Source organism: Salmo trutta, chromosome 34 (assembly GCF_901001165.1).
Source record: "Salmo trutta chromosome 34, fSalTru1.1, whole genome shotgun sequence".
NCBI lineage: Eukaryota > Metazoa > Chordata > Actinopteri > Salmoniformes > Salmonidae > Salmo > Salmo trutta.
In genome coordinates this window covers 29,211,251-29,228,148 of record NC_042990.1, presented here as the reverse complement: position 1 = coordinate 29,228,148, position 16,898 = coordinate 29,211,251, and the positions used below count along the sequence as shown (strand labels likewise).

The 16,898-nt window shown below is 44.3% G+C and overlaps 1 protein-coding gene across 1 annotated transcript; it reads right to left on the bottom strand.

Annotated features, from left to right (window-relative positions):
• Positions 1-378: 378 nt before the first annotated feature.
• Positions 379-14,940, bottom strand: LOC115173240 (butyrophilin subfamily 3 member A2-like). Its single transcript, XM_029731155.1, has 13 exons — positions 14,874-14,940; positions 10,268-10,633; positions 9,756-10,037; positions 8,847-8,966; positions 2,861-2,902; positions 2,696-2,716; positions 2,562-2,594; positions 2,314-2,346; positions 2,159-2,179; positions 1,941-1,975; positions 1,562-1,579; positions 1,161-1,184; positions 379-981 (listed from the first exon to the last, which is right to left on the bottom strand). The coding sequence occupies exons 1-13, from the start codon at positions 14,938-14,940 to the stop codon at positions 877-879; spliced, it is 1,167 nt and encodes a 388-aa protein (XP_029587015.1). The 3' UTR covers positions 379-876.
• Positions 14,941-16,898: the final 1,958 nt, after the last annotated feature.

Sequence of the window (16,898 nt, the reverse complement as noted above, 5' to 3'; positions counted from 1 at the left end):
AATTTGCCACAGGTGGTATCCAATCAAGTTGTAGAAACATCTCAAGGATGATCAATGGAAACAGGATGCACCTGAGCTCAATTTCGAGTCTCATAGCAAAGGGTCTGAATACTTATGTAAATAAGATATTTCTGTTTTAGGTTTTTTATATTTGCAAAAAAATTCTAAAACCCTATTTTCACTTTGTCATTATGGGGTATTGTGTGTAGATTGATGAGGATTTGTTTTACGTATTTAATCCACTTTAGAATAAGGCTGTAACGTAACAAAATGTGGAAAAGTTGAGGGGTCTGAATACTTTCTGAATGCACTGTACATGATGACATCCCTTAAGGTTCCAGACCAACCACCCCAAAAGAACCCATGAACATAAAGAGGCAATACAGGTAGAATAAAACAATCAAAAACACAGGTTAAGTGATGTGAAATAATGCAACATAAAAACTATTCGGAATTCACCCACAACCTTCTAGCAAGACGATTCTTTTGCAACCATTCAGAAAGCAAAGAACCTAATGAAGAACCTTCTCCAAAGAAAGGCTTCCTTGAGTCTACATAGTGTGACATAAAATTAGCGTGAAATAGAAAGTGTGAAATAGTACCATTGCTCCAATAAAAATAAAAAAAGGTTTTGGTTTCATTAGTCCAATGTTGATACAGCCCCAAAAATGTTTGCATGTCAGTAGTCAGGATATAGCACTTTCAAGAAGCAAAGTGCAGCATATGATCATGAAGACATCATCATCTTGAAAGTCCTATGTATTGAAAAACGTGATTGCTGACATGCAAAACATTCAGCAACAGTGGATTAAAAAACGTTTTAATTACAAAAGATAGTTTGAGTGGACTATTCCTTTAACCCAACTAGCGACCTCGTCAAGTGGTTCTGATGGTTTGGTGTAACGGGTTCGTCTCTTCATCCTCTTTGACATCTGCCTTTTCAGTCATTGAATGTGCCATTGTATTTCTTCTAAGTGGTTTCTGAAAGTCACACATACCGGTGCTGACAAATCAAAAAGTTTCCCCATGACAGACACTGACAATCTTTTTCAGATTGTCTAATACTAATTTCCACTCACACATGTATACCCGCGCACGCACACAAAACGCACGCACACAAAACAGGCTTTTAAAAGCCCAGTCATACACATGATACTTACGTTTGACAGTGACATTGATAACGTCTGTAGAAGTAAGAAAAATCAATGCATGTCATACATGTTTAGATATTCATTCATTTGACCTGGTGTTTGTTACAGTCAAATGATTAGTACAAATGTCTTGACTTTAAGTCAAGTAAGTGCAATTAAAACATATATTTTACATTTTCCCATAGTTATTGCATCTGAGAGTTGCCTGCTTGTTGGTAGATGTGACCTGTGATATTCTCCCATGGAACAGTGAACACAACTATGAAAGATGTTAGGCTACAATGACGAAAGTGAAGTCAGTTAAGAGTCCAACATCAACAGGGTTCTAAGAACAAATCAATCTCTCCATGTAATTCAATCACAATGAAGCCAGACTTTGACAGCGTTTTAAAGCCAAGCCAACAACTTACCCTTGAGAATGAAAATCTCTGGAAAAGTAAGAGAATAAAGGAATTAAGAAATGAGGTTGGATGGATTGTAGTATTTTGTTAGTGCAGTTACGGTCAGACTGCCGTTACGGCTGATATTCAAGATATAGCACGGCCTTGAGTCCCTTATAGTATGCTTAAATGATTACTAAAATTCACCCGTCATAAGGTACAATGTACTTTCATAACAAATTTGTAATTTAAGTTTATATCCTGAATTCTACTGAAAAATGTTTGTAAATTTATACTGTAATAATATATATAGATTTTTTCAATCTGAATGTAGATGTCTACACACACACACACACACACACACACACACACACACACACACACACACACACACACACACACTACTTACATGGCATCCGTTATCAACTGAAGAGACAAGTGCAGCTGAAGATGGAAAAACATAATTTAAAGAAACAATAATAATAAATGATAAATTAATATAAGTAAGAATTGAAATCATTAGCTTTTGTTCCTGTATGGTATTGACAAACCCTTATTTAACTAGTTAACATTTTCACCCTACCTGGAGAGTATAACTCACGCATAGCACACATACACACGACTTACCCCTCTCTTGTTTGAGTTTAGCTGTAGGTAAGTAACACAGAACAATTAAAGTGAGAAGGCCGAGGTAATCACTAGAGACGAATACGCCACACACACACACACACACACACACACACACACACACACACACACACACACACACACACACCACTTACCTAGCTGTTCAGTGAGCTCTTGTTCGCGTGTATCTACAGAGAATAATAAAACCCAAACAAATCATGAGTGCAAATCATGAGCTCTGTAACCCAAACGATGCACACACACACACACACACACCTCTTTTGGAAGTGTCTGTAGATGAACAGTAAAACTAAGTATTAAAGTCAGAACACATGGATAAATCCTCACACACAGAAAGACAGGCATATAGACAGACAAACGACTTCTTTTCCACAGCACTTACCCAGCTCGTCAGTGAGCTCTTTTATACGTTGATCTGCATAGTATAAGAAAACACAAATTAATATAATTATTCAAATCATGAGTTCACACACATGCACGCACGAGCACACACACACACACACACACACAACTTACCAGATTTTGTTCTGGAACTGTCTGTAGATGAACAGTAAAACAAAGTATTAAAGTGAGAACACATAGATAATCACACACACACACACACACACACACACACACACACACACACACACACACACACACACACACACACACACACACGTGATTTTCCATACCACTTACTCAGCTCGTCAGTGAGTTCTTGTATCTGTTGATCTGCAAAGTCTAAGAAAACAAATGAATATAATTATTATATAATTATGAGCTCTTGCACACACACACTTTTCCCTCTCGTCTGGCGTTATCTGCTGATATACAATAAGACTAAGGCCAGGATTCAAACCAGCATAGATGAATGATCTGCACACAGCTATACACTGAAACAGAAATCCCCTTTAAAAGTCAATCACAGGCTGTTACACAGGTTGTTTATTTACATTGGCTTGAATCCCGGCCTAAAGTGTGAAGACACAGAGAGAGGAGAGACACGAGAGAGCGAGAGACAGAGAGAGCGAGAGACAGAGAGAGACAGATCTGTAAGATTATCCTACATGTCCAGAGGAAAACTACAAACAATGCATGCAGGGCAGAGTTAGGCCAATATCCTCCAATAATAAAAACTCAAAAAAGAGCAATTACATTTAGGAAACATCTAAAATGTAGTGACATTACCAAGCCCTGCAATACCAAAAGCTGAGCAAAGAAAAGAGTCTCCTCATCCAGCTGGTCCTGGGGCTGAGTTCACAAACCTGTTCTACTAACACACTGAAGCCTCAGCACCAGAACATCCAATCAATCAGATAAAAAAAATGACAACACAGTCAAAACAAAACTACATTACTTATTGGGAAACACAAACACAAGCACAAAGCAAAATGCAGTGCTATCTGGCCCTAAATCGACAATACACCGTGGCTAAATATTTGACCATGGTTACTGATCAAAACCTTAGAAAAACCTTGACAAAGTACAGGCTCAGTGAGCACAGCCTTGCCATTGAGAAGGGTAGACACAGGAAAACCTGGCTCCCTGTAGAGGAAAGGCTGTGCAACCACTGCACAACAGCAGAACCTGAGACAGAGCTGCATTTCCTGACAAAATGTCAAAAATATAAAACAATTAGAGAGTTTAATTTCCCCAAATCTGATGAGGATAGGCTACCTGTCCTGTTGGGGGAGGACGCAGAGAGCTGTGGGTTGGCAGCGCACTACATTGCTGCCTGCCATAAGTTGAGGGACAGTGTCTGACAGACCAATCAACCTGCACATGTACTCTACTGTATGCTTATTGTTATTGTTCAATGTATGGTTATTTTGACCCTTGGTTATTGTTGTTACTGTTGAGAGAGAGAGAGAGAAAGAGAGAGAGAGAGAGAGAGAGAGAGAGAGAGAGAGGACAGAGAAAGGGAGATACAGACAGAGACAGAGACAGAGAGAGAGAGAGAGAGAGAGAGAGAGAGAGAGAAAGAGAGAGAGAGAGAGAGAGAGAGAGAAAGAAAGAAAGAAAGAAAGAGGGAGAAGGACAGAGAGACAGAGACAGAGACAGAGAGAAAGGGAGATACAGACAGAGAGACAGAGACAGAGACAGAGAGAAAGGGAGATACAGACAGAGAGACAGAGACAGAGACAGAGAGAAAGGGAGATACAGACAGAGAGAGAGAGAGACAGGAGGAGAGCGAGAGAGAGAGGACAGAGAGAAAGGGAGATACAGACAGAGAGAGACAGAAGGAGAGCGAGAGAGAGAGGACAGAGAGAAAGGGAGATACAGACAGAGAGACAGAGACAGAAGGAGAGAGACAGAGACAGAGAGAAATGGAGATACAGACAGAGAGAGAGAGAGACAGGAGGAGAGCGAGAGAGAGAGGACAGAGAGAAAGGGAGATACAGACAGAGAGAGACAGAAGGAGAGCGAGAGAGAGAGGACAGAGAGAAAGGGAGATACAGACAGAGAGACAGAGACAGAGGACAGAGAGAAAGGGAGATACAGACAGAGAGACAGAGACAGAAGGACAGAGAGAAAGGGAGATACAGACAGAGAGACAGAGACAGAGACAGAGAGAAAGGGAGATACAGACAGAGAGACAGAGAGAAAGGGAGATACAGACAGAGAGACAGAGACAGAGACAGAGAGAAAGGGAGATACAGACAGAGAGACAGAGACAGAGACAGAGAGAAAGGGAGATACAGACAGAGAGAGAGAGAGACAGGAGGAGAGCGAGAGAGAGAGGACAGAGAGAAAGGGAGATACAGACAGAGAGAGACAGAAGGAGAGCGAGAGAGAGAGGACAGAGAGAAAGGGAGATACAGACAGAGAGACAGAGACAGAAGGAGAGAGACAGAGACAGAGAGAAATGGAGATACAGACAGAGAGAGAGAGAGACAGGAGGAGAGCGAGAGAGAGAGGACAGAGAGAAAGGGAGATACAGACAGAGAGAGACAGAAGGAGAGCGAGAGAGAGAGGACAGAGAGAAAGGGAGATACAGACAGAGAGACAGAGACAGAGGACAGAGAGAAAGGGAGATACAGACAGAGAGACAGAGACAGAAGGAGAGCGAGAGAGAGAGGACAGAGAGAAAGGGAGATACAGACAGAGAGACAGAGACAGAGGACAGAGAGAAAGGGAGATACAGACAGAGAGACAGAGACAGAAGGACAGAGAGAAAGGGAGATACAGACAGAGAGACAGAGACAGAGACAGAGAGAAAGGGAGATACAGACAGAGAGACAGAGACAGAGAGAAAGGGAGATACAGACAGAGAGAGAGAGAGACAGGAGGAGAGCGAGAGAGAGAGGACAGAGAGAAAGGGAGATACAGACAGAGACAGAGAGAAAGGGAGATACAGACAGAGACAGAGAGAAAGGGAGATACAGACAGAGAGACAGAGACAGAGAGAAAGGGAGATACAGACAGAGAGAGAGAGAGACAGGAGGAGAGAGAGAGAGAGGACAGAGAGAAAGGGAGATACAGACAGAGAGACAGAGACAGAAGGAGAGAGACAGAGACAGAGAGAAATGGAGATACAGACAGAGAGAGAGAGAGACAGGAGGAGAGCGAGAGAGAGAGGACAGAGAGAAAGGGAGATACAGACAGAGAGAGACAGAAGGAGAGCGAGAGAGAGAGGACAGAGAGAAAGGGAGATACAGACAGAGAGACAGAGACAGAGGACAGAGAGAAAGGGAGATACAGACAGAGAGACAGAGACAGAAGGACAGAGAGAAAGGGAGATACAGACAGAGAGAGACAGAGAGAAAGGGAGATACAGACAGAGAGACAGAGAGAAAGGGAGATACAGACAGAGAGACAGAGAGAAAGGGAGATACAGACAGAGAGACAGAGACAGAAGGACAGAGAGAAAGGGAGATACAGACAGAGAGACAGAGACAGAGAGAGAGAGAGAGGACAGAGAGAAAGGGAGATACAGACAGAGAGAGACAGAAGGAGAGCGAGAGAGAGAGGACAGAGAGAAAGGGAGATACAGACAGAGAGACAGAGACAGAAGGAGAGAGACAGAGACAGAGAGAAATGGAGATACAGACAGAGAGAGAGAGAGACAGGAGGAGAGCGAGAGAGAGAGGACAGAGAGAAAGGGAGATACAGACAGAGAGAGACAGAAGGAGAGCGAGAGAGAGAGGACAGAGAGAAAGGGAGATACAGACAGAGAGACAGAGACAGAAGGAGAGAGACAGAGACAGAGAGAAATGGAGATACAGACAGAGAGAGAGAGAGACAGGAGGAGAGCGAGAGAGAGAGGACAGAGAGAAAGGGAGATACAGACAGAGAGAGACAGAAGGAGAGCGAGAGAGAGAGGACAGAGAGAAAGGGAGATACAGACAGAGAGACAGAGACAGAGGACAGAGAGAAAGGGAGATACAGACAGAGAGACAGAGACAGAAGGACAGAGAGAAAGGGAGATACAGACAGAGAGACAGAGACAGAGACAGAGAGAAAGGGAGATACAGACAGAGAGAGAGACAGGAGGAGAGCGAGAGAGAGAGGACAGAGAGAAAGGGAGATACAGACAGAGAGAGACAGAAGGAGAGCGAGAGAGAGAGGACAGAGAGAAAGGGAGATACAGACAGAGAGACAGAGACAGAAGGAGAGAGACAGAGACAGAGAGAAATGGAGATACAGACAGAGAGAGAGAGAGACAGGAGGAGAGCGAGAGAGAGAGGACAGAGAGAAAGGGAGATACAGACAGAGAGAGACAGAAGGAGAGCGAGAGAGAGAGGACAGAGAGAAAGGGAGATACAGACAGAGAGACAGAGGACAGAGAGAAAGGGAGATACAGACAGAGAGACAGAGACAGAGAGAAAGGGAGATACAGACAGAGAGAGAGAGAGACAGGAGGAGAGCGAGAGAGAGAGGACAGAGAGAAAGGGAGATACAGACAGAGAGAGACAGAAGGAGAGCGAGAGAGAGAGGACAGAGAGAAAGGGAGATACAGACAGAGAGACAGAGACAGAGGACAGAGAGAAAGGGAGATACAGACAGAGAGACAGAGACAGAGAGAAAGGGAGATACAGACAGAGAGACAGAGACAGAGGACAGAGAGAAAGGGAGATACAGACAGAGAGAGAGACAGAAGGAGAGAGACAGAGACAGAGAAAGGGAGATACAGACAGAGAGACAGAGACAGAGAGAAAGGGAGATACACACAGAGAGACAGAGACAGAGAGAAAGGGAGATACAGACAGAGACAGAGAGAGAGACAGAGACAGAGAGAAAGGGAGATACAGACAGAGAGACAGAGACAGAGAGAAAGGGAGATACAGACAGAGAGAGAGAGACAGAAGGAGAGCGAGAGAGAGAGGACAGAGAGAAAGGGAGATACAGACAGAGAGACAGAGACAGAAGGAGAGCGAGAGAGAGAGGACAGAGAGGACAGAGAGAAAGGGAGATACAGACAGAGAGACAGAGACAGAGAGAAAGGGAGATACAGACAGAGAGACAGAGACAGAGACAGAGAGAAAGGGAGATACAGAGAGAGAGACAGAGACAGAAGGAGAGCGAGAGAGAGAGGACAGAGAGGACAGAGAGAAAGGGAGATACAGACAGAGAGACAGAGAGAAAGGGAGATACAGACAGAGAGACAGAGAGAAAGGGAGATACAGACAGAGAGACAGAGAGAAAGGGAGATACAGACAGAGAGACAGAGAGAAAGGGAGATACAGACAGAGACAGAGAGAAAGGGAGATACAGACAGAGAGACAGAGAGAAAGGGAGATACAGACAGAGAGACAGAGAGAAAGGGAGATACAGACAGAGAGACAGAGAGAAAGGGAGATACAGACAGAGAGATAGAGAGAAAGGGAGATACAGACAGAGAGACAGAGAGAAAGGGAGATACAGACAGAGAGACAGAGAGAAAGGGAGATACAGACAGAGAGACAGAGAGAAATGGAGATACAGACAGAGAGACAGAGAGAAAGGGAGATACAGACAGAGAGACAGAGAGAAAGGGAGATACAGACAGAGAGACAGAGAGAAAGGGAGATACAGACAGAGAGAGAGAGAGAAAGGGAGATACAGACAGAGAGACAGAGAGAAAGGGAGATACAGACAGAGACAGAGAGAAAGGGAGATACAGACAGAGAGACAGAGAGAAAGGGAGATACAGACAGAGAGACAGAGAGAAAGGGAGATACAGACAGAGAGACAGAGAGAAAGGGAGATACAGACAGAGAGAGAGAGAGAAAGGGAGATACAGACAGAGAGACAGAGAGAAAGGGAGATACAGACAGAGACAGAGACAGAAGGAGAGAGAGAGACAGGCCTGTTGCCATAAGAAAAGAGAAACCAGTGGAGCACAAACATTGTAAATACTACCAATATTTATGTTTATTTATCTTCCCTCACTATTTGTACTACAACTATTTGCACATTGCTAAATCAATATACATAGCTGATAATATAACATTTGAAATGTCAATTTTTTTCACTGCAATGTTTCCTGTGAATTTCGAATAGTTTTTTGCTGATGTTAAATGTGTTTCTTCTCACTTTTGTTTATTGTTTGTTTTACTTGCTTTGGCAATGTAAACATATGTTTCCCATGCCAATAAAGACCCACTGAATTGAATTGAGTGAGTGAAAATGTCCTATATTTCTCTCTGTGGTGATTGATGATAAAATGCCCCCTGAAGGTAAGGCTATACCAACCATCACTTACCTATCTTTTTTCTCAGTTTCTGGTATTTTATCCACATGAACCCAAACACAAGTCCACAAACACATACTATCAAAACAGGAACAGCAATCCACACCCAGGGAACCGTGGGAAACATCTCATCTGAAACACAGATGTCATATTAAACCATCATATCACATCACAGAGTGCAGCTCCAAACAGAAGTGTGTTATTTCCCAACATGTGTGGGATTTAATTCAATTAATGTTTCCAGCTTGATGGTAAATGTTCATGTCACGACTCCTACCGAGGGTGACTCCTCTCCCTGCTCGGGTGGCGCTCGGCGGTCGTCGTCACCGGCCTACTAGCTGGCACCGATCACTTTTTCCCTTTCTGTTTGTTTTGTCTAATTAGTTTCCCCTGTTTTCATTTAGGCTTGTTAGTTGGGCTATTTAAGCCAGTAGGCCCGCCTGTTCTTTGATGATCCTTCCACTGTGTTCTGTGTTGTATAGTATATTTTGGGCGTTTATATTTTGGTGCGCCCGGCATTTTGGGCGAATTACTTTTGTGCGTAATAAAGCGCTACATTGAACTTTCTGTCTCCTGCGCCTGACTACGCACCCACTACGCCCAGACCGTTACAGTTCACAAATAAAAAAGGCACAATTGAAATAATAGTGCTTTCACGGTGGTAACCACCATACAAATATCAGAGGCTTGTAGTTTTGTTCTCAAATCCTTCATGCCTATGAAACAGAGTGGATTATATTCTGCCCTAAGCAGGGCGCTAACACAATCTTCTGCACAACAACTCAAAGCCAACCATCTTAGCCAATAGAGCAAAAGAGTAGTCTGTCACTCTGTGAGAGACAGTTGCCTTTAGACGCCTTAGGGAAGGTGTGATGTCACTAACTTACTGTGTTTTTATTTTTTTCAATAGAAGAAGCTCACCTGGAATATTGTACCCTGTCTCCCTCGTAAAATTGAACTTTTGAAGCTGAACCCTACAGGTAAACGTGTTGGTGACTTTCTTGTTCACGGTGACATGGCGTCTCACAATGTAGAGGCCCTCTGTGTCCCTGCCTGTCTCAGCGGATCCAGCGGGGAGGACCTGTCTCTCACTGTCCAGCCAGTTCATCTCGGGTTTGGGGTACCAGCTTTTAGCCTCACACTTCAGGACCACCCCACTGCCTTTGGTTCCATTGATGGAGATCACTGGGTTGGACACAGCAACTAAACAGACAAGGTAAAACAATGATCAGAGATATGTACTTAATACATGTGCTTATGATACTGTAATAAAAGTACACATGTAACAGAGTTGAATTGGTAAATCTCACTCCTCTGCTTGAAATACCACCACCCACGCCATCGAACTGTTAGCTTTTCGGTGACGCAGCTGACTAAGAAGTTGTCAAGAGGTCGGTCTTGTGTGTTTAAGAGACAGAGGATCCATGACTCACCAACAATGAGTTGAATGACGGTTTCATGAACTAGGCTGTTCGGTTCCTGAACTAGAACGTAACACATGTAGTTGCCTTCATCAGAGAGTTTCACTCTGGACAGTTTTAAGGAGACGTTGCCATTCTTCAGTTCTTTAAACAGTGATGTCCTCCCCCTGTAGGATTCATCCTGATCCACATTGGAGTCACGAGCGTCACGGTAAAAATGGACAACCTTGTCTTTCCCAGTTGTGTCTTTCAGGTTGGATCTCGACCATTTCACTACCAAGCCAGCACTCTTGGTGAAATTCAACAGGGAACATGGTAGAATGACATCATCATCAGCAACAGCAACAACGGGATCAGACGAAACAACATGAGATGTCTCTGAAAAGATTAAGAACAAATCACATCATCGGATACTTTAAAATTAACATATTTACAGTCACCCTGTCAAGTAGGCCTGCCTTTAACTGTGATTGTGATCTATAAGTAAATAATTGGGTAAAAACTCAATTAAATAATGATTAAACTTATAAATAAACAGCAAACAGCACAGCGTGCAAAAAGAATATGTGAAGTAAATTATATTCTAAGATATAAACCATGCTTTTAAAACCTGTAGCCTACAGCAGGCCCTACACACATTACACTATATTGATTCAGCTCGAAAAGCCACTGCTTGTCGCCGTTTCATCTCTGTGCTACTGGCAGAATACTAGCCATAAACTCGGAAAGTATTCAGACACCTTCACTTTTTCCACATTTTGTTACATTACAGCCTTATTCTAAAGTTGATTAAATACATTTTTCCCTCGTCAATACCCAATAATGAGTTTCTCCCATTCTTCCTTGCAGATCCTCTCAAGCTCTGTCAGGTTTGGATGGGGAGAGTTGTTGCACAGCTATTTTCAAGTCTCTCCAGAGATGTTCGATTGGGTTCAAGTCCGGGCTCTGGCTGGGCAACTCAAGGACATTCAGAGACTTGTCCCGAAGCCACTCCTGCGTTGTCTTGGCTGTGTGCTTAGGGTCATTGTCCTGTTGAAAGGCGAACCTTCACCCCAGTCTGAGGTCCTGAGTGCTCTAGAGCAGGTTTTCATCAAGGATCTCTCTGTACTTTGCTCCGTTCATCTTTCACTCGATCCTGACTAGTCTCCCAGTCCACGTTGCTGAAAAACATTTCCACAGCATGATCCTGCCACCACCACGCTTCACAGTAGGGATGGCGCCAGGTTTCCTCCAGACCTGACGCATGGCATTCAGGCCAAAGAGTTCAATCTTGGACCAGAGAATCTTGTTGTCTGAGTCCTTTAGGTGCCTTTTGGTAAATTTCAAGTGGGCTGTCATTGTCACGGATCCCTCCGGTACTGTTGCTCATTCCGTGCACCAGTTTTGGAGGTCTACGTCACCGGCCTCTAGGAACTGAACTGTCATTACGCACACCTGATCCCCATATTCTCCCCTGATTAGTAATTGTATAAGTGTGCCCTTTGTTCACCATTGTCTTGTTGATTATTGTTCCAATGTCCTTTGGTCGTGTGAGTACCTGTGCTGTGTTGTTTTGGCTTTCGTGCTGCTTGTATTGCGCAGATGATTACGGGTCTCGTCCCGTGTGGTATCATCGTGTGAGTGTACGTTACGGGTCTCACCCCGGTGTATTTATTCAAGGTACTCACTCTTTTGTTTGGGTTTGAACCCTGTGTTTTGTATACGTGTTTGTTTGGTCTTCGTCCCCGTGCCTTTACACGGCACGCTGTAATTTGGGTAAATAAAAAACCCTATTACGCATTCCTGCTCCTGTCTCCCGATCCCTTTATACCAGCGTGACAGTCATGTGCCATTTACTGAGGAGTGGCTTCCTTCTGGCCACTCTACCATAAAGGCCTGATTGGTGGAGTGCTGCAGAGATGGTTGTCCTTCTGGAAGGTTCTCACATCTCCACAGAGTAACTATGGAGCTTTGTCAGAGTGAACATCGGTTCACCTCCCTGACCAAGGCCCTTCTCCCCCGATTGCTTAGTTTGGACGGGCGGCCAGCTCTAGGAAGAGTCTTGGTGGTTCTAAACTTCTTCCATTTAAGAATGATGGGGGCCACTGTGTTCTTGGGGACCTTCAATGCTGCAGAAATTTTTTGGTACCCTTCCCCAGATCTGTGCCTCAACATAATCCTGCCTCAGAGCTCTACGGACAATTCCTTCGACCTCATGGCTTGGTTTTTGGTCTGACATGCACTGTCAACTGTTAGACCTTATCTAGACAGATGTGTGCCTTTCCAACTAATGTCCAATCAATTGGATTTACCACAGGTGGACTCCAATCAAGTTGTAGAAACATCAAGGATGATCAATGGAAACAGGATGCACCTGAGCTCAATTTCAAGTCTCATAGCAAAGGGTCTGAATATTTATGTAAATTGGGTATTTTTTTTATTTTAATACATTTGCTAATATTTCTGAAAACCTGTTTTCGCTCCGTCATTATGGGGTATTGTGTGTAGATTGATGAGAATAAATTATAATTCAATCAATTCTAGAATAAGGCTTGTGGCAGATGGCAGGGAGAGGTGAGGGGAGTGGTTATTGACGGGAGATATCTTGCAGCCCGCTGGCTCCACCGCCGAGCCTTATATGGACTTCCTGCCCCAACGAGGCGAGGTTGTGGGAGTGCCTGGATGTGCTTGGGGATAAAGGAGGAAGCAGCTTGCACAAAGGTGCAGAGAATGGAGAGAGAAGTGTACGTGATGAAGAGTGGGAGAAAAGAGAGCAATATCTGTGTGATTACCCATTGTGACCTGAACTGTCTGATTACCCCCCTTGTGTACCGAACTGGATTGGCTGAGGACCCGAGTTTTAGGATTACCCCCGGAGAACGGAACGGACAATGATACCGGTTTGTGGACTGTGAAATAGTTGGCGACTTCCCCCCTTTTCCCCAGTGTACAAAATACCTAATAAACTCCCCATTTGCATTCTAGTTATGCTACTGGTGCATGTTTTGTTATTGAACTTGGTGACATGGAAACCCCACACCCTTGAGCCTGCTACAGGCTGTAACGAAATGTGGAAAAAGTCAAGGGGTCTGAAGACATTGTCCCATTATGGCATCTGTAAGAGCACGGGCAGGGCCATTGAGGCCATCTTCATGAGTTGGCAAACATTCTGAAAGGGTACATACTGCCACCTGGAGTGTGTCGTTTGAACAGGTATACAGCCAAGGTTGGCGATTTACTGCCACCTGCAGTAATGGAATATTTGTTCACAAGTATAATTCATTGGCTGATCCCACCTGGTGACCTGGATGGAATTATGTGATCCTTCCTTAACCCATAGGAAGTCCCACCCAGTTGACTAGCCTAAATCCTTAATGGAAATGCCCATGCTAAAACAGGCTTTTCGATCTCTATGATACTAGCTACTGTCGTGACTCGGGACTACGGGTTTGTTGGTAAATTCCAAAAGTGGGACCAAGTCATTGTTTTACAAGTCACAAGTAAGTCTCAAGTTGTAGCACTCAAGTCAAGTCCCAAGTCAAGACAGGCAAGTCCGAGTCAAGTCTCAAGTCAAGACCGTCAAGTATCAAGTCAAGTCTCAAGTCCTAGACTTTGAGTTTCGAGTCCTAAACAAGTCATAATGTGCTCTTCACCAAATGTAATATCATTTCATATTTAACAAGAGTAATAGTATATTACATTTATGCAAATCATGAATGCTTTTAAAAAATATATATTTATTACTTCCAAATAAACTTTATATTTCCATGGAAATACATGGGTAGCCATGAGAAAGACACATCAATATGACAACAAAAACAAAATATTGTAGTGCTCTCTCTCTCCCTCTAAAGATATACTCTAGACACCTAAAACAATCCTGCCATAAAGTTACAATAATTTATTAAAAGGTACATCAAATCAACTGATACTGAACTTCAAGTAGGCCTACAATTTGAACACTGGCCTGAATGTCTGAGAAAGAAATACAGATCCCAAAGATGGGAGATAAACCTGAACATGGAGACTATGTGTGTGTGTGTGTGTGTGTGTGTGTGTGTGTGTGTAATGCATAAACAGTTAAATTTTTTTGCTTATCTCAGGGCCCTATGATGCATTGCATTTGCAAAAGACCAAATTCGATAAAAGTCTGTCAGTCATTTGTGCACGATGAGGCCGCAGTATGATGCCACCATGGCTGAAGACAGGCTCCACCGGAGCACTGGAGGTAGGCACTGCCAAGACCCTGATGGCCACTCGGGACAGTGAAGGAAGAGCCTTCCTGTTCATTGCCCAGAACAAGAGGGCATTCTGTCCTTCGCATATGTCATGGTAGTGACTTAGCTGTAGTGCTGGAGTGGTCCCAACAGCTTTCTTCTGCCTCTTACAGTATGCTGCAAACAGCCCTTCTTCTTGTCCAAGACTATGGTCCTCTCGCGCTTCCTCATCAACAAGAGGCACAGCTTGCTCAGTCCCTGCAGCATCTTGAAGAATCAGTTCTGGCAAAACATGTAAAAGCAGAAACAAAAAGGCCGGTATTAGAGTATTGGTGATGCAGTGGGTTAAACTGAAAAAGTATTATTGTTGCAGTCAATTGGATTAAATTATGAGAAAAAGTTACATTAAACTCAATATTTACCTTTCACTCTTTGTGCCACCTCCTCCTTGATCTCCTCCTTGACCAGCACATGGTGCTCCACCCACATCAGAGAAAAAGCCAGATCCAAGGCAGCTGATTTGAGTTAGACTGGATCTGAAAAGGGGGCAGTGATTCCATCTTGTGTCCTGGCCATTTTCACATTGATGAAGATTCCAAGAAATCTTTTGTTCAGGGATGCCTGGGACTTCTGACCAGGCCGCTCAAGAAATGGACTTGAGGCTTCCGCTGCTCCAGGTGGTGATTCAGGGACAGGACCGAGGGAACAACAGAACTGATTGTGACTATCTTCTCCCCCTGTGTCATATCTGTTGCTCCAAATGGCTTCAGGATGTCCACCAACTCCTTCAACTTATTCCACTCCTGTACTGTGAACAACAACTCCTTGTGCCCAGCCTTTTCTAGAACATGACTGAGCTTTAGATGGTCACATTGGATAACTGCCTTCACTTGTCTCAGTGTTGACTTCCATCTTGTGTTGACAGCAGCAGGGATGCCTCTTTCCCCAAATTCAGCCTCAAACACCTCTTTGAATGTTGTGCTTGTATGTAGCAGTGAGCTGATTTTGATAACTTTGAAAGAGAAGGAGTCATCACTTTTGTTTCTTTCAAGCCATCTCCCACCACCAGCTGGAGAGTGTGGGCAAAACACTGCAAGTGCTGTTTTTTGCAATAGCACAGGATAAACCGGGCTGTGGGGGCGCACTGGAGTTCTGGTACGTAGGCTCTTTTCCCACACTCCAGACTGAATGCCCACTTTGGCCAGGCACGGGCGGAGCGCAGGCATTGGGCGAACTGGACCCTCCCAGCGCCCTGGAGACACAGTGCGCAGAGCCGGTGCAGGATAACCTGGACCGAAAAGGTGCACTGGAGACCAGACGCGCTGAGCTGGCACCATCCGTCCTGGCTCAATGCCTGCACTCCCATGGCACTTGCGGGGGGCTGGCCTATAGCGCACCGGGCTATGAACGCGCACTGGAGACACCGTGCGCTTAACCGCATAACACGGTGCCTGACCAGTACTGCGCTGCCTCCAGTAAGCACGGGGAGTTGGCTCAGGTCTACCGCCTGACTCCGCCAATCTCCCCGTGTGCCCCCCCAAACATTTTTGGGGGGGGCTGCCTCCCGTGTCCGTCGCTCTCCCTCGGCAGGTTGTTGCAGTGGTCAAATGATTGATCCCATGTCCAGTCAATCCTTGACTCCAACACTTCCAGCGACCAGGATGCCATGACCTCCAGAGCACGCTGCTTCATCCCCTCCTTGTGCTGCTCCTTCCTCCGCTGCTTGGTCCGTTGTTGGTGGGTGATTCTGTAACGGCCGTCGTTAGAGAAAGACCAAGGTGCAGCGGAGGATGTGTTCATCTTGAATGAATTTTAATACAAAAGAGAACACTACAAAAATGAACAAAAGACGACAGCAAAACAGTCCTGTTAGGAAATACTCTAAACAGAAACAATCACCCACAAAAACCCAAAGGAAAAACAGGCTAATTATGTGTGACTCCCAATCAGCAACAACGAACTACAGCTGTGCCTGATTGGGAGCCACACACGGCCCAAAACAAAGAAATACAAAAACATAGAAAAATGAACATAGAACGCCCACCCAATGTAACACCCTGGCCTAACCAAAATAAAGAACAAAAACCCCTCTCTATGGCCAGGGTGTTACAACTTTGCTGTAGGCTACTATTTGCTAGTTAACAAAACATCATGTATGTCATATACAATATATTCACCCCACCCAGTATTGTAATCAAAACTTACCAGAAAGCATGTAGTCCTGGGCTCAGACAGTGTTGTAGTGTGGGCTCAATAGCATCTCCTTAGTGTGCAAGATGTTGAGAATCAGCTGCACATGTGATGGAAGAGTGCACTGTGCATGCAGAGGGTTGCAATTCCATTGAATTGGGGGTAGTTTAACCAAAATATGCCACAAGACCTAGAATTGCCTTATGTGTATCCCACAAAAAAGGTTTACTGTTATAAGTTAACTATTTTGATGAATT